Source organism: Leucoraja erinacea, chromosome 4 (assembly GCF_028641065.1).
Source record: "Leucoraja erinacea ecotype New England chromosome 4, Leri_hhj_1, whole genome shotgun sequence".
In the NCBI taxonomy this organism is placed as follows: Eukaryota; Metazoa; Chordata; class Chondrichthyes; order Rajiformes; family Rajidae; genus Leucoraja; species Leucoraja erinaceus.
The window spans coordinates 79,453,842-79,472,670 of NC_073380.1; the positions used below are offsets into that span (position 1 = coordinate 79,453,842).

Here is an 18,829-nt window from a genome sequence, read left to right on the forward strand (position 1 = left end):
GTTAGGATGTTGCAGGGTGACCTGGACAGTGGGTGGGTGGGTAGGTGCATAGTAATGCAATATAATATAGATAAATGGAGGTTATCCACTGGTGGCAAAAACAAGGGGGCAGATTATTATCTCAATGAGGTTAGGTTAGGTAAGGGGGAGGTACAGTGAGACCTGGGTGTCCTTGTACACCGGTCACTGAAAGTTGGCGTGCAGGTACAGCAGGCAGTGAAGAAATCTAATGGAATGTTGGCCTTCATAACAAGACGATTTCAGTATAGGAGTAGAGAGGTTCTTCTGCAGTTGTATAGGGCTCTGGTAAGACCGCATCTGGAGTATTGTGTACAGTTTTGGTCTCCTAATTTGAGGAAGGACATCCTTGTGATTGAGGCAGTGCAGTGTAGGTTCACAAGATTGATCCCTGGGATGGCGGGACTGTCATATGAGGAAAGATTGAAAAGACTAGGCTTGTATTCACTGGAGTTTAGAAGGATGAGGGGAGATCTCATAAAAACATATAAAATTATAAAAGGACTGTACAAGCTAGATGCGGGAAAAATGTTCCCAATGGTGGGCGAGTCCAGAACCAGGGACCACGGTCTTAGAATAAAGGGGAGGCCATTTAAGACTGAGGTGAGAAAATACTTTTTCACCCAGAGAGTTGTGAATTTGTGGAATTCCCTGCCACAGAGGGCAGTGGATGCCAAATCCCTGGATGGATTTAAGAGTTAGATAGAGCTCTAGGGGCTAGTGGAATCAAGGGATATGGGGAGAAGGCAGGCACGGGTTATTGATTGGGGACGATCAGCCATGATCACAATGAATGGCGGTGCTGGCTTGAAGGGCCGAATGGCCTCCAGGGATAACTTTATGTTCTTCTCTATGGCAGCGTCATGGTACCTGAACAATCAACTCGGAGGACAGGCAAGGCTTCAGTTAAACATCTACTCTCAAATACTGACTAGTGAAAGGCTTGGATAGAGTGGATGTGGAGAGGATGTTTCCACTAGTGGGAGAATCTAGGACCAGAGGTCATAGCCTCAGAATCAAAGGACGTTCTTTCAGGAAGAAGATAAGGAAGAATTTCTTTAGTCAGAGGGTGATAAATCTGTTGAATTATTTGACACAGAAGACTGTGGGGGACGTCAAAGGATATTTTTAAGGCAAAGATAGATAGATTCTTGATTAGTACGGGTTTTGGAGATTATGGGGAGAAGGCATGAGATTGGGGTTAGGGGGGGAGAAATAGATCAGCCATGATTGAATGGTGGAGTAGACATGATGGGCCAAATGGCCTAATTCTGCTCGTATCACATATGATCTTATGGATGACATATCAGAAAAGGCAACTTGACTCTGCTGCTGCACAGGCGTGTCAGCCCCCAGATATATGTGCTGAAAACTCTGGAGCAGAATAGGATCCCATAATCTCGCGTCTCACACCTCTCCACTGCCTCACACCTGCCATGGTCACTCTAATTTGATTAGCTGTAATGGCAACAAATCAAGCAGCCACCGCCAGTTAGGATATCACACCTGGATATTGTGTGCAGTTTTGGTCCCCTAATTTGAGGAAGGACATTCTTGCTATTGAGGGAGTGCAGCGTAGGTTTACAAGGTTAATTCTCGGGATAGCAGGACCCTCATATGCTGAGAGAATGGAGCGGCTGGGCTTGTACACTCTGGAATTTAGAAGAATGAGAGGGAATCTTATTGAAACATGTAAGATTGTTAAGGGTTTGGACACGCTAGAGGCAGGAAACATGTTCCCGATGTTGGGGGAGACCAGAACCACAGGGGGCCACAGTTTAAGAATAAGGGGTAGACCATTTAGAACGGAGAGGAGAAAACACTTTTTCTCACAGAGAGTTGTGAGTCTGTGGAATTCTCTGCCTCAGAAGGCGGTGGAGGCCGGTTCTCTGGATACTTTCAAGAGAGAGCTAGATAGGGCTCTTAAAAATAGTGGAATCAGGGGATATGGGGAGAAGGCAGGAACGGGGTACTGATTGGGGATGATCAGCCATGATCACATTGAATGGTGGGCTGGCTCAAAGGGCCGAATGGCCTACTCCTGCACCTATAGGTAGGGGGCGCTGCAGTGGCAGCAGCCTGTCAGCAGCACGTTAGTTATTTTTTTTAGTATGTTTTAAAGTGTGTTTTTGATGTTTCTCTGTGTGTTTTGTGTGGGGGGTGGTGTGGCGGGGGGTAAGGGGGAAACTGTTTCGGCCTAACCGAGAGGCCTAACAGCAAGGATCGGCGCGGCCTTTCCCGGAGACGCGCCCGGGGAAAGGCGGCAAGCGCAGCGTGGACTCTCGTTGTGGAGCGGGTGAGCCCTCGCTGGGGCTCGCTGGAGGGAAGCGCTCCGTTTCACTGGCCTGGGGCAGCCGGCAGCCTGAAGCCGCGGTCTGCAGAGTTCCAGCTGGTGCGGCGTCTACAGCCCGGGATCACTCGTGGGGAACCCGGGGAAGAAGAAGCCATCACTGCCGGCCCGCGGCCAACTTCTACCGCGGGTCCGGCATGGACTTACCAACACCCCTGGAGGGGAGCTTCGACCACCGACCCTGCAGTCTGCGGTGCTTTTGGCTGCGGCGCGGAGGGGACTTTAAATCTTCGACCGCCGGCCTACACTAGCCTGAAGCCGCAGTCTCCAGTGGGGAAGAGCCAATCCTGGACTTACCTTGCCTTTGACTTTGTCCCTTACCATCTGGACGCCCGCAGCAACGGCTGCGGAGGGTGGAGGTCCCGACCACGGGGGAAAATGGAGGAGGACTGGCCAAGTTCTGTGCCTTCCACCACAGTGATGAATGCTGTGGTGGATGTTTGTGTTACATTTTTATTGTGGTTGTGTGTTCTTTATTATTGTACTGCTGCTGACAACCCAAAATTCCACCGACCCTGGTTGTGTGGCAATAAATTCTATCAATATCAATTCTATCAATCAATTGTCTATTGAAAGTAAACTAAAAAATTTAGTACCCAAGAGTTGTGCCATTGAAATACATTACCATGGTCACCAAGGAAGATGATGTTGACACAACGGTGGAGGTTCATTTGTTTAAGTCCGTCCATCAGCTGTCCGACAATTCTGTCAATTTGTCGAAGGTTTTCAGTCACCTAAACGTTAAAACATAAAACGATTTACTTGCAATTAAAGGGACGTATCAGCCACTTCACTACTTAATATAATTGTTTTTACCTCTATATTATCTTCATTTACTATCTATGTCAGGGGTTCTCTACCTTTTTCATCCCGTTTACCCCAGGCAACTTTAATAGCACATAACAATGTTATTTCATTTATTTATGAACAACTAATGATGAACAGATACCAGAACCAAACACAATCAGTCAATGAGAAAAAATATGTACAAATCCAGAATCAACAAATTTACCTCCTGGGTAGGCGAAATCTACCCCCTGGGAACCCTCGATCTATGTGTTAATGCTTCCCCTTGTACGACAAACACTTTAACCTAACAGATTTCTGAGCAGGACAAATAGAATTGCAAGCTGCAAGACCCCATTGTGGTAGAAATCAATCATGTTTCCTTGTGTGTCTAATAGCTTAGCATTAAATTCAGTTTAGACTCGAACCAAAAGAGTTATGTATAAGACAAGGGTTTTATATATATTGTAACTTCACATATCCTGCAGATTTTAAAGATATCACTCTAATTTGAGAACATTGTTGAGGGGATTATTAATGTTACAATCATACATGGTAAATATAAGAGGGGGTGTTATTTTGTTCCCAATTCAAATATATATATTATAAAGGCCAGTTCACCTCTGCATTCTCCAATTACTAAAAAATAAACACAGAATGTACAATATCTTGCAAATCATGAATAAAGAATACTTACAATATCAAAATAATTCTAGAGAGAATACAACAATGTCAGTTGAAGAAAAGCAGATAACTGCTGAGGACAACACATTGTCACTCAGTTTCATCAATCTGGTTATTCATTATTAATTGCCATGAGGGATAGGCCGGGAAAGTTTTAGGCGTTTTATCTATTAAGCAGATTATCGGCATCATAGTTCATTTCAAAAGCCATGATCAGTGCAATCTCTTTTAAGATGACTTTGCAAGATGAAATTTGTAAACGGGAAAATTTGACTTCTTGGGTAACTTTCATCTTGGGGTCAGGTCAAGCTGACTTTGTTCTAACGTTCAGCCTCTCATGGTCTCCACTCTGTCACAAATATGCCTTTTGTTCTCCGCACTTTTCCTTGTTCTCTGAATTTAGAATGAGCCTGGTTTTAAATTTCACACAACCCAAGAAAAAGTTCGTCAATCTGAAGCATTGCTTTTCTCCCCACTGATGCTATCTCTAACCTGTGGAATATCCCCAGCAGTTTGTATTTATTTTGAATTTTCAGTGGTGCCAAGCATTTCCTTTTCAATTATCTTCTAGCATTCCGTTCTCAAGGCAGCAGCATGCAGTACTAAATAACTCAACTTCAGTTAAACAATCAATGTTAAAACTTGTTGCAAACTAATTATGCAGCAAACAAATTCTATTTGAGAAAAGCAACAAAAAAGAAATCAGAGAATGAAAGTGATCTTTGACAGTGGCAGAAAACAGCTGTAATGTGAACTGGCACATCACTTTTCACTCAATTTTTCTTTTCCATTACATTATTTTCTCTGACTAATCTCTGTAACTACTTCTGGCTAAGATTAATTTCACCCCCTGGTATACAACACAGCACCCCTCATGATTCACGACCTCTCAAAGAACCTTGCAGCCAATAAATTAGTCATTGTTTTTATTGGGAAATGCAGCTGCTGTTTTGTTTAGAACAAGACCCTACCAATGGCAGTATGATAAAAGGCCAATTATGGCTTTTAATAATGCAGAACAAACGCATGTCTCATGGAACACGGTAGAATTATTTTAGTTTTTTTCCATTGATACTAGGGCATTCATTACATCAATTTCAGGAAGCATTTGATAAGAGCACCATCAACAGTGCAGTATCCCCACAGTATTGTGTCTTGTTCAAATAGGTAGAAAATGTTCTTTTCTACATTCAAAGAAAGAAAACGCACTTGCAGTGATTGTAGCTGATTTATTCCTTAAACAACATAAACTTCTGCTTGTTTAAGAAGGAACGGCAAATGCTTGAAAATTGAAGGTAGACAAAAGTACTGGAGAAACTCAGCGGGTGCAGCAGCATCTATGGAGTGAAGGAAATAGGTAACGTTTCGGGCCGAAACCCTTCTTCAGTCTGGAAAAGGGTCTCAACCCGAAACATTGCCTATTTCCTATGCTCCATAGATGCTGCCTCCCCCGCTGAGTTTCTCCAGCATTTTTGTCTACCTATAAACTTCCGCTTTAAGGGTTTTAGCTGTTTGGCACCTTGCTTACACCACAATAGTTTATTCACTGCTGTAACTCGATGGGTTTCTGAAGTTACTTCTGATGACCTTAGAGCAGGCTTTGAATACCAGCTACGACTTAACTGTATCAGTTATCATGTATCTGTACACCCAAAATGGCTCGATTGTAGTCATATATTGTCTTTCTGCTGACTTGATAGCATGCAATAAAAGCTTTTCACTGTCTCTATAGGCGACAATAAACTAAACTGAATTTTACCTTAAAAAATGAAGGACGACTAATTTGAACAGGGGCTTAATTATTTTTTTGTAAAAAAGTTCAGGAAAAATTTGCATGAAGTACCTTTGAATTTAGTGGGCAGATTGGGAGGACTCTGCCAGCCATGGACTGCTGATTTGAAAGAAAAACTGGCAGTCCAAATTGAAAACCCAGAAAAGAGGAATATTAGCAGTTTTGGTCAAGGAAGCAAATAGGTACAATGATAAATAATGGAATGCTCGCCATCATTGGTTGGGGCATAGAGCTTAAAGGTCAGGAAGTCACGTTGCAGTTTTAAAGAACTTTGATCATTCTGATCGCCCCATTACAGTGAGGATGCAGAAGCTTTGGAGAGGGTTGAGAAAAGGTCTACCTGAATGCAACCTGGATTTAAGGGTATTAGCTAGAGGGGGGGGTGGACAAAGTTGGATTGTTTTCTCTGAAATGTAGATGGTAGGGAGGGGGAGACCTGATAGAAATATATAATTAATTATGAGAGGCAGAGATCGAGTTGACAATCAGAATAATGTCCCCAAGGTGGTAATGTCAAAGACAAGATGGAATAGCTTTAAGGTGAGAGGGGAAGAGTTCAGAGATGTGTGGGGCAAGTTTTTTGGGGGGTTTATTTAAACACACAGTAGTGGGCGCCTGAGACACATTACGAAGGCTTGGAGTTGGAGGCAGATGCGATAGTGACATTTAAGGATCTTTCAGATTGTCACGTGGATAGCACAGAGAATCGAGGGATAAGAATGATGTGCAGACAGAGGAGATCAGTTTAAGTCGGCATCATGTTTGGCACCGTGGGTTGAAGGGCTTGTTCCCATCCTTACTGTTCTTTTTCATGAGCAACAAATGATAGAAAAATCCTGAAATATGTTGAGAGGATGCAGCTCAATGTTGAAATGAGTAGTACATTGCAAAGTGCTGGAGATTTCTTTAAATCAAAGCAGGAGATATTTTCACACATTCAGCACCGCGGGTACTTTACAATGATCTCATATTCAAGCTGGCATTTGCGTTCTCCAATCTTCAGAACTTTCTTTATTTATTCCTGCTTACTTCATCTCCCCTCCCCAGTCTGCACACATGGAAATGCACCAGAGAACAAGAACAAAAAGCCTTTTTTCAACATAAAAAGCAACAACATCTGGTTAACATTAGCCATTAACTTCTAACAGCAGCAGCAGCAGCAGCAGCAGAGACAGGTGTTTCACAGATGGAAAGGTTAGATTTCATTTGTGCCCCAGCTAGATGCCAACATGCTTTACTAACCTCGGTGCTGAATGGTCCGTATTTGTGGCCGTAGGCATCTGGCTGCTCCGAATAGAAGGCATAAACATAGGGCCTGAAATTGAAGTAATTGTTGAAATTGAGTCTGGCCATTTGTTGAATTCAGAAAATCTGGCTCCACTTTCTTTTGTAGAAGCGTTTCTGTTCAACATTTAGCAGACACAGTTGTCAGTTGAACATTATAGTCTTTCGTTCACCTCAGTTAACTAGCCATTGATCCCCCCATCCTGTATTCTATGAGATCACTGGCTCACTTCATAGAAGAATGACATGAGCACACACATTTCATTGAGAACTGTGATAAATGCCTCAGACTTTAGCCCTTTAAAAACACAAGCCACTTATCTTCACTACATAAACAATGTTAATACCACATGTTCAGAGTGTATATTTATTTATCCACAAACTACTTCCCTTAAACTGGCAATGGTAATCGCTGGCCATTTGGAGGTTGCTAGCACAGACAAGCTTCCAGGCTGAGGAGAGTTGAGCCGTCAAAGAAAGACAGGGAAGAGAGCAGTTTCCATGATGTCCACGGGAGGTGATGATGGAGATGGTGAGATCGAAGCAATCGGGCAGGAGGTGCTGGCAGTCCCCCATTAAAGACAGCACTCTCTGAGCCGGCCAGGGTAATGGTCTGATGCTCACATCTCAGCTCACATCTCACACCACTCACCTCAACCCTCATAGGTAACCTCTGCCCCCTGAACCACTGTGGTTCATTGCCGCGAGGTCAGGATTTGGCTCAGCATTGCAGGGAGGAGGACAGAGATTCACACTAGATTCTCACCAAGCATCTCTGTAAATGCAGAATGCTGCAATTTAGTTTAGTTTATCATCACTTGCACTAGGTCCAGGGAAATCTTTTCTTTGTGTGCTATCCAGTCAAAGGCTAGACATGAATATAATCAAGCCATCCACTGTGCAAAGATAAAGGACAACGTGTATGATATTTAATGTAAGATATAACATTGAAGTCCAATAAAAGATAGTTCAAAGGTCTCCAATCAGGTGGATGGGAGGTCAGGACTGCACTCCAGGTGATTTGAAAACCGTTCAGTTGCCTGAAAACAGCTGGGAAGAAACTTTTTCTATATCTGGAGGTGTGCATTTTCAACCTTGCCTGATGTACATCTTGCCTGATTGGGGGGGGGGGAGAAGAGTGAGTGATCGGGGAGAGACTGGTTCTTGATTATGCTGGTGGCCTTGCTGAGGCAGCGTGAATTGTAATTGTAGTCAATGGGAGTGAGTGAGGCTGGTTTGTGTGATGGTCTGGGTGACGTCCACAACTTTGCGCAAATGTTTTGCGGTCTCGGATGGTGCTGTTCCCAAACCAGGCTGTCATGCATCCCGATAAGATGCTTTCCACGCTGCATCCATAGAAGTCGGACAAGGGTTGTTGAGGACATGCCCAAGCTGAATCCATGGATGGTCTCTTTCCTGGGAATGCATCCGGAGCACTGAGTGATTGGCCAGTTGGTGCAATGGCTTAATATGAACTTCACATGATGTACCATGAGGGACCTCTCATTGCTGAAGTGTAAACTCGAAAAGGTTAGCCCTTGATGCATCTCCCTAGCCATTGCATGCCACTTTCATCTTTGTAATGCAAAGCTGGAGGGCCTGCTTCCACGCTGCACCTCTAAACTAAACTAATTTCCTGCAGGACACCATTGACTATTGGGGGTAAAGGAGTCTCATCGTGAGAAAACCAAAGCCTTCCACTGCTTTGTGGTAACCATGGTTAGTGTCCAAAATGATGTGAGCTGCCATGGATATCAGCTGCTCACATCAGACCATTTCAAAAACAGGAGTGGACTCCTGTTTATCAAATAGACTAGATTGCTAATTTGAGATATTATGGGTAATATGGGTGTAGTCAAATGCTTGGGCAGCCACCAATGTTCTGCCCTCACTAAAGTAAAAAAGGATGAGGTAACTGCTCCATGAGTTAAATGTTTGGAAAGTTCTTTGATCTACTGTCAGCAATAAATTGAGGTACATGTTAGCGGTTCTGCAGTTGCCATCTGGTAAAGACCGATGCGAGGAAACTGAGAATTGCTATGCAGCTGGAGAACTCAGTGGGTTAGGCAGCTCCTCTAACAGCTTGCCTTGTTTGCCACGGATTTCAGCATATCGTTGCCTTGAGATCATGGATAGAAGTTATATTCTAAAGTTTCATAATACCATACGTGAGGAGCAGAATAAGGCCATTCGGCCCATCAAGTTTACTCTGCCATTCCATCATGGCTGATCCATCTCTCTCTCCTAACCCCATTCTCCTGCCTTCTCCCATAACCCCCGACGCCTGTATTAATCAAGAATCTATCAATCTCTGCCTTAAAAATATCCATTGACGTGGCCTCCACAGCCTTCTGAATTGAAGGCTGTGAAACAATGAATTGCACAGATTCACCACAGTTTCACGACTTTCCTGCCTATGAATACATCACATTTCAGGCAAGTCCACATGGGACACCATCGACATAACAATGATACCTCATTGAACACATGGCTCAGGCAATGAAGCATTGAAGAGAGCACATCCGCTTAGATTTAGCACATTCTATGATATTTGAAGGCAATTGAGGAGCAAGCAATCAGTGCTGAAATTGCCCAGTTAAAACTTTCAATTCCAATAGAGTTCTTCCTTAGAGAGGGGAAATTAGAATGTTTCTGCTTCTACTCAGACTGTTCTAAGATGGTTATTGTGCGATCATACGATCATAAGAGATAGGAGTAGAATTAGGCCATTCGGCCCATCAAGTCTACTCTGCCATTCAAGCGTAGCTGATCTACCTCTCCCTCCTAACACTATTCTCCTGCCTTCTTCCCATAACCTCTGACACCCGTACTAATCAAGAATCTATCTATCTCTGCCTTAAACATATCCACTGACCTTGCCGCCATCGCCTTCTGTGGCAAAGAATTCCACAGATTCACCACCCTCTGACAATAAATTAATTCTCATCTTCTTCCAAAAAGAACATGCTTTCATTCTGGGGCTATGGCCTCTAGTCCTAGACTCTCCCACTAGTGGCAACATCATCTCAACATCCACTCTATCCATGCCTTTCACTCTTCTCTACGTTTCAATGCGATCCCCCCTCGTTCTTCTAAATTCCAGCAGATATAAGTTCAATGCCATTAAACGCTTATCATATGTTAACCGACTAATTCTCAGGATCATTTTTATAAACCTCCTCTGGACCCTCTCCAGAAGAGGCGTATCCTTCCTCACAATATTCCAAATGCGGGCTTACCAGCGCCTTAAAGAGCCTCAGCATTACATCCCTGTTTTTTTATATAAGCCCTCTCAAAATAAACGCGAGCATTGCGTTCGCTTTCTTTACTACCAATTCGACTTGCAGATTAACTTTTGGGAATCCTGCACCAACATTCCCAAGTCCCTTTGCGCCTCCGATTTCTGGATTTTCTCCCCATTTAGAAAATAGTCTATATCTCTATTCCTACAACCAAAATACATGACACCACACTTTGCTACGCTATATTCCATCTGCCACTTCTCTGCCCACTCTCCCAACTTGTCCAAGTCCTTCTACAGAGTCCCTGCTTTCTCTACACTACCTGCCCCTCCACCTATTACCGTAGCATCGGCAAAGTTGGCCACAAAGCCTTCAATCCCCTCATTAATATACAACGTGAAAAGCAGCAGCCCCAGCACCGAGCCCTACAGAACTCCAACCAACCTGCTATCCATGCCCTTTGATACTTAACAGCCTCCCAATGGGGTACCTGATCAAAGGCTTTCTGAAAATCTAGGCATACAACATCTACTGACTCTTTGTTTGCCCTGTTATTTATTTCTTCAAAGAATTCCAGCAAATTTGTCCCCTTCATAAAGCCATGCTGACATTTTGGCCGATTTTATCATGATATTGTGCTTGAGCTCTGAGAGATGTGGACATGGGTGGAATTGTGCCAGGCATAACCAGTGGGAAAAGTGCACTGATGTGGATTGTGACCAGGCTGTCCAGTTTAATTTAATGATTTATTCCAGGTTAAATCAACTTCGGATCATGCAAAACATCAAAGTGTATCTTAATTAAGAATGCAAATCATTTTCTAAATTAAGATATATTATTTCAAATGTGGATGCATTTAAATAATTCACCAAAGACCCTCAATGTGTTATATAGAGAACATAGAGGAACATTCAAACAAAGTCACATACTGGATCTCCCCTGATATCTGATCCCAATCTATATGTGAAGTATACTATGGAAGCTGTACTAGTCCCTGTGGCTGTTAAAGAAATAAACTCTTGAAACCTTTCAACTTATGGAGTATTTAGAAAGTGTGTTCACAAATTATATTTTGGTGCCATAGAAGTCATAGAATTGAATAAAAGGTTGGATTCTGGTAAGGGGCAAAATAACATAATATACTTGTACTGGTTGTGGGATGTGGCATTATCTTTCGCCATAATGTACCTTCCTGTGTGGCTTGAACAAGCCTGGGCAGTCAGGACAGCGCAGAATTACACTTTGAGTATTTTTACAGCTAACCTGCATTGCCGAGCCTGCTGCATTCATGAGACCAACATCACCTTCAATGTCCAGTCTCCATTACGCTAACACTGGCATTGTTTATTAAACCAACATTGGTGACGGAGACCATAACACCAATATTCCCACTTTATGAGAACAAGAGGTTGACCATTAGGATGATCACAAAACGAACGGTAACTTCAAAAGTTGGTTATGGAGAGCTCAAGGTACAACAACAAAACCAAAATGATTTTGCAGGTCAAAAAGCGGTAATTATCTAATGCATCCATGCAAACTCTTTGAAGTGCAAATTAATCTGACTGTTATGACCTCTCATATATACCAGTATTTTTAACTTAAAAGATGCAATGTTGTCAACCTCAAATACTCCACAACAAAGCATTCTGAAATACTGCCATTAAATAAATTTCTCTTCAAATCATTCTTCTCTCTGACTAATTATTTAAAATCATCTAAACGTATTTTGTAATACTTTTAGTCGCTCTTTTTACCTGCAACCATTGGATATTGTAATCATTGTTTTCAGTCTGCATTATGAATGTGAAAGAAGGTGCGGCCATATAAAGGAAACATATTATTTTAAATTTGCTCACTTTGGATGATAAAATCAGCCCTGACTTTTTGTTGATCTGTGGACCCCTGGATTAAAAATAAGTGTTAAGCGGCTGTCCCACTTGGGCGACCTAATTGGTGAGATTAGAAGAGTTTAAAAAAATGACATGTTGAAGACCTCCTTCAACTATGTAGAAGACCTCCTTCGACCTCCTTCGACTATGCTGAAGACTAGCTTCGACTAGCTACTACTAACTTTGGGAAAATTGGACACCGAATAGTGGAGAGTGAAGACGACCACCTTCGATCTCCATCGACCTCCCTTCAACTGTGATGAAGACTATCTACGGCTACCCTCGACTACCCTCGATTACGTACGACTAACATGCCGACCTGCTACGACCTACTACGACTAAGCCTACGAGTAAAAAGTATTGATTTTTTTTGCATGACGACCTTTTTTTATATGCAGGCATTTTTTAACATATTGAAAAAAATGCCGCGACCTAGCTGAGGCCTTGAGTAGGCAGAGACCACTCTCGAGCATGAAGGACAGTTACAAAGACCTCCTACGACCTTGTGGCGACCATGCTGCGAGTATGAGTCGAGGGCAAACTCACCAGTACTTGCGGATTAGGTCGCCCAAGTGGGACAGGCCCTTTAGTTTTATATAAATTCTTCAGAGATTACTTTTACAACCCCATTAAAAACACCGCAATGGCACTGTCCATGTTATATGGCAGACCGCGTGTATGGAGTATGGGTGTACAGAAGCCTGATTTATTGCTCTCTCATTTCATTTTCATTTTCAAAACTAGAAAATGTAACACTAAAAAAACAATCCCAGTTGAATCAAACAAATCTGTTCAGCAGGAGGAAAGGTCATTAAAATAATTGCTTTGCAAAGTCTCACATTTGCAGCAGCTGTCTTTCCTTTCCTCAGCACAAGAACTTCAGGTGGTCAGTCTGCTGCAACAGTACAAGGCCCCCTCTAACTCACATGCAACATTAAAAAAAACACTTCTTCCTTCTTCACGTTTCGATTCCTCCATACACAAAAGAGTTTTGCTTCTGTCCTCGCCCTCACACTCCCTTTTCCCTTTATTCCAGAATATAATTGTTGCATTCAGTGTTACGTGCACCCATCCTCAAAGCCTCACCTCTGGTAAAGATGGCATTCTTGGATGTTGTGCATTTTCGGTGTCTCCATTCCCACTGCACAATAATGTTCAAACATAAAACAAACTTAGCACTTTGCTCGCAGGAGAGATACTCCTGCACATGCTTGGATCATTTTTTTCATTTTCTTATGACATTTTCCAATCATTCCCTAAGCCAGGAAGACTTCACTTCCCTTTTCTGTTTTAAATCTCTTTTGTGTTTGTTTCTGCAACACTCCCCTTCCCTCAGTATCACCCGGCTACCCAGCTTCTTAGAAACATAGAAACATAGAAATTAGGTGCAGGAGTAGGCCATTCGGCCCTTCGAGCCTGCACCGCCATTCAATATGATCATGGCTGATCATCCAACTCAGTATCCCGTACCTGCCTTCTCTCCATACTCCCTGATCCCCTTAGCCACAAAGGACCACATCTAACTCCCTCTTAAATATAGCCAATGAACTGGCCTCAACTACCCTCTGTGGCAGAGAGTTCCAGAGATTCACCACTCTCTGTGTGAAAAACGTTCTTCTCATCTCGGTTTTAAAGGATTTTTCCCTTATCCTTAAGCTGTGACCCCTTGTCCTGGACTTCCCTAACATCGGGAACAATCTTCCTGCATCTAGCCTGTCCAACCCCCTTAAGAATTTTGTAAGTTTCTATAAGATCCCCTCTCAATCTTCTAAATTCTAGAGAGTATAAACCAAGTCTATCCATCTTTCTTCATAAGACAGTCCTGACATCCCAGGAATCAGTCTGGTGAACCTTCTCTGCACTCACCCTATGGCAATAATGTCCTTCCTCAAATTTGGAGACCAAAACTGTACGTCATAATTCAAGTGTGGTCTCACCAAGACCCTGTACAACAACTGCAGTAGAACCCTTCTGCTCCTATACTCAAATCCTTTTGCAATGAAAGCTAACATAACCATTCGCTTGCTTTACTGCCTGCTGCACCTGCATGCCTACCTTCAATGACTGGTGTACCATGACACCCAGGTCTCGCTGCATCTCCCCCTTTCCCAATCGGCCACCATTTAGATAATAGTCTGCTTTCCTGTTTTTGCCACCAAAATGGATAACCTCACATTTATCCACAATTCTTGCAATGTTCTCACGTCACGACATGAACATGCAGGGGAGAAGGCAGCACACCACAGAAACCACAGCGTGAAATCACTAGCCAGTGAACATGGTAACCTCATTGAAGAATGCAATATTTAAAATGGTACAGTGTTGTGCATTGGAAGGGAAATAAAAATAAAGATCAAAAGCTGAGAAAACTTGACAATATGTTTCTAAATAAATTTGGTGGAAATATTCTTCTGTTATCAATCCCTCTCACAATGTTAACAGCTTCAATGAACACGGACCTGAATGAACTCAGAACTCACATTCTTCTACACTTCCAGAAAGTCCATGTTGCACAAAGTTATGCGGTCATAAGTGATAGGAGCAGAATTTGGCCATTTGGCCCATCAAGTCAGCTCCGCCATTCAATCAAGTGCGTAAGAGGTGTCAACCATACGTAATTTATGTTGCACTCTCTCCAAGTTACTTCAATCATTTGACATACAGCCCAAATCTGTACATTGTTTCAATCTCATCACAGTCTTGTACATTTGCAGCACCATTTATTTCCTCTTTCACACCACGATTGTTGCATTCAGTGTTACATTACGTCAAGTTCAACATGACATTTGCCTTCCTACTTGGTGATTATAACTGCATGCATTGTGTACACAGGCACACTCAGATCTTTCCCCCTGCCAAGAATTACTGTTTCTTCCCATTTGTAAACTATTTGTTTGTTTTTTTCTTTGGACTGTGTGAGCCACATCCATATTTCCCAGATTATAATCCTTGAAATAAAGCCACAGATCTACCTAAGTTTTTACTATTAATTGTAGAAAGCACATCAAATATTGTAAACACTATATCATGGTTGGCATTTGTGGGGTCAGTGCTCACAGGCATTTTCCTATGGTTGGAGAATCAAGCCCTAGAATGTATAGGTATAAGGTGAGAGAGGATTGATTTAACAGAAACCCAAGGGGCAGCTTTATTTGCACAGAGGCTGGTACCTCTGGAAATATGGAATGAGCTGCCAGAGGAAATGGTTGTGGCAGATACCATTTAAAAGACATTTGGCTAGGTACATGAATAGGAATGGCAGAGAATGATATGTTAGATACCGTGTGCAGACGTGGTGTCGAAGGACAAGAAGCCGAAGCAAAGAAGTCGAAGCCAAAAAGCCGAATGGAAACCAGGCCGAAACGGCAAATAACAGAAAGCATACGAAGCCGAAACACTAATGGACCGAAAGGACAGGACGCCGAAAAGCCAACTGACCGAAAGGCTGCGTTGTCTAAAAGCACTCGCCGAATGGCCGCTCTGCCGAAACGCCACCTAACCGAAAGGTTGCGTCGCCTACAACTAACTGAATGCTGCTTTGCCGAAAAGTAAAATAATGGCTTGTGTGGGAAAAGACCCCCACCCTCCCGTCTCCACCGGCCAATGATGCGATGGACGCGGAGATCTGGAACAATCGCTGACAATTACCGCCCCCCGGCGACATCACGTCTGTTGTTTGACTTTTCATCAAAGCGGCATTCGGTTAGTTGGCTTGTAGGTGAAGCAGCCTTTCGGTTAGGTAGCGTTTAGACAGAGCGGCCATTCGGTGAGTTTGCTTTTAGGTGACGCAGCCTTTTGGTTAGTTGGCTTTTAGGCGTCCTGCTCTTTCGGTTCGTTGGCGTTTCGGCTTTGTATACTTTTGGTTATTTGGCGTTTTGACTGCGTTTCCATTCGGCTTCTTTGCTTCGGTTTCTCGTCCTTCCACGCCCCGTCCGGGTACCGTTAGATACAGAGGCTGGTAGGGTGAAAATTAAGGATCAGGGAAACTCTATCCTTGTTCCATCTGGGGAGAGAGGAAGAGAAACCAGAACTACGGGACACATAGCAGACATGGGTGAATGGGTGAGGAATCCATCTACGACTGCATGAGGGAATCCACCTTTACTGAAGAAAGAGGACATCTCAGATGTCCAAGAGTGTAAAGCCTCATGCTGGGAGCAGATATGGCAGAAATGGAGAAATTGAGAATAGGGGATTGCATCTTTGCAAGAGGCAGGGTGGGAGGAGGTGTAGGTCAGTTAACTAGGCGAGGCAGTGGGTTTGTAGTAGACGTCAGTTGAAAGTCTGGCCTGTGATGGAGGCAGAGAGATCAAGAAAGGGAAGAGAGATGTCAGAGATGGTCCAAGTGAATTTGAGGGCAGGGTGGAAGTTAGTGGTGGTGATAATGAAATCAATGAGTTCTGCAGAGATGCAGGACACAGCCCCGATGGACTTGTTGATGTAGTGGAGAAAGAGTTGGGAGATGACGCCAATGTATATTTGGAACAAGGACCGTCCAATGTAGCCAACATAAAGGCAGGCATAGCTGGGGCCTACGCAAGTTCCCATGGCTACATCTTCAATGCTATGTCCTCTTGCATTGGCCATTTACAACCCCTCAATCTCTACACTCCAGAGAAAAGAATCCAAATTTGTCCGCTTGCAGCTAATACTATAATCCACAACTCCACAAATGTTTGTGTCATACACAAGCTGACTAATCAGGCCAGCTACATTTGTATCCAAATCATTTGTATAAATCACAGAGGTCCCAGCACTGATTTGTGCAGAACATCACTGGTCACAGACCTGCAGTCAGAATAACATTCCTCCACTAGTTTCCTGTCACCCCTAGCTAAACCAGTATCAAATCTTCATGGATCCAATGTACATCAATCGTCTGGATCAGCCTACCAAAAAGGACCTTGTTGCAAGCTTTACTAAAGTACATGTTTAAACATCCACTGCTTTACCTTCATTAGCACCTTCCTCACCTCCTCAAAAAACTCAATGCAAGTAGTTCCTATCCTTAAGAATCTTCTCCAATAATTTATCTACATGTGACCTGACACATCAACTTCCGAGTCGCTACTGCCCTTCTTTAACAGAGAAACAACATTGACTAATCCTCAGTCCTCTGGGACCCCACCTTTGGATAAAGGGGTTACAAAGATCTCCGTCAAGGCCCCAGTATTTTCATATCTTGCCTCTTAATAATCTGGGATAGAATCCCTTAATTAATAATTACGGAATTGATTATTGATATTGAAAGTATTAATTATTAAATTCTTAACTCCAATTGGACCCATGGTTTCAAATAAATTTCAGCAAATGTCTTTGTGTTTTCAACTATGAAGACAGACAAAATATTTGTTGAATGTCTCTGCCGTTTCCTTATTCCCCATTATAATCTTTGTCACACCCTCCAAGGAAGATGCAAGGTGAATGCAAATCTCTCCTCTGGCCCTTGTAATCCAAGTTTATAGTTTTTGCTCGTAGATCACATATTCACCACCCCACATGCAGCAAATATTGGAATGTTAACACCATAACTTCAAACAGTGGAAATTAGAACAAGAACTAATTACAAAGATTATAGTCAAAATGTGTAAAGTGAATTCACTTATTGCATGTACACCCTTACAATAGTGACTGGGACATTGTTCAGGAACAGAGGCAAGGAATACAATAGCATTTTAATCAAGAGCTTCAACTTGCAGGAAAACTCTGGAAAGGCAGCTCATGGATCATAATGAAAATCCAGGCCACATTTCTCTGGGAAAATAAGAATTGTTCTAGAGGCTGAAACACAAATGAAAATAAGTGACACCTTGAAACAAACAGGTGCAGAAAAGACCCAGTTCATGATTTAGAATGGTCCTTATCTTGGATTGTTGCATAAATGCATCCTCAACAAGTTTGTGTCCAATACAAATATAAAACATAATTGGATAATAATCTATTACCTATACTGGCAGGAGGTCATATTTGAAGATTGTCTGTTGGCAATTATTTCACTAATGGGATGAATCAATTAGAATTATGGTTGACAGGGCCCACTCAGCTATCTCTTTTGAATATGATAGATAGGTTGGTGCACAATGGGCAAGTGTGGACAGACAACTTAGAGCTGTCCTTTGCTTATCCCAACTCGAGAAGATAGCCATAAGAACCAGCATTACCATGAACTGCCAGGACCGAGATGCCCTGCTGCTATTTAGCCACTTTGCTCCATCCGTCAATCTATTATGGCATCCAGCAGCCACCATTATCACTATCTAGGTATTGTGTCAGTTCAGAAGAGTTAAAATACTACAAGAGATGTGAACCATCATTAGCGCTCTTGGCCACAACCTGAAACTAGCCAGATGTCCAAGCTTGGACTGTTAGCCTGAACCTAGAAATGGAGCCGAATCTACAGATAAATAATCATCAACTGGAGAAATCTGGCCCATGTCAAAGAGCAGGAGGCAGATGACCTCTATATCTGATCCTCATCTTTCCCTTGCAAAAGAAACAAGGAACTGCAGATGCTGGTTTACACAAAATGACACAAAGTGCTGGAGTAACTCAGTGGGTCAGGCAGCATCAAAACCCAAGCAAACTTTACAAAAGATTGCATAGTGTATGCAACACAGAAAAAGGCTATTCTGCCCAACAAGCCCATGCTGGCATTGGTGCTTCATTTGCACCTTCTGCAATCTTTCCTCATTGATTCCTGCATTGTCTGTGCAGCCAATCCCAAAATAGACAACACCTCAAATTTCTGCTGGGTGGGTTGTGGGGGCAGGGCAGCGAGCAT

General features: G+C 42.9%; 1 protein-coding gene across 3 annotated transcripts in view; it reads right to left on the bottom strand.

The window, feature by feature from the left end:
• Positions 1 to 18,829, bottom strand: part of enpp2 (ectonucleotide pyrophosphatase/phosphodiesterase 2) — a 97,054-nt gene that overhangs the window by 45,504 nt on the left and 32,721 nt on the right. For all 3 annotated transcript variants that reach the window (XM_055634611.1, XM_055634609.1, XM_055634610.1), the window contains 2 exons: positions 6,873 to 6,945; positions 2,994 to 3,102 (listed from right to left, as the gene is read on the bottom strand). In XM_055634611.1, the coding sequence (XP_055490586.1) occupies positions 2,994 to 3,102; positions 6,873 to 6,945 (182 nt within the window). The remainder of the gene's footprint in view (positions 1 to 2,993; positions 3,103 to 6,872; positions 6,946 to 18,829) is intronic.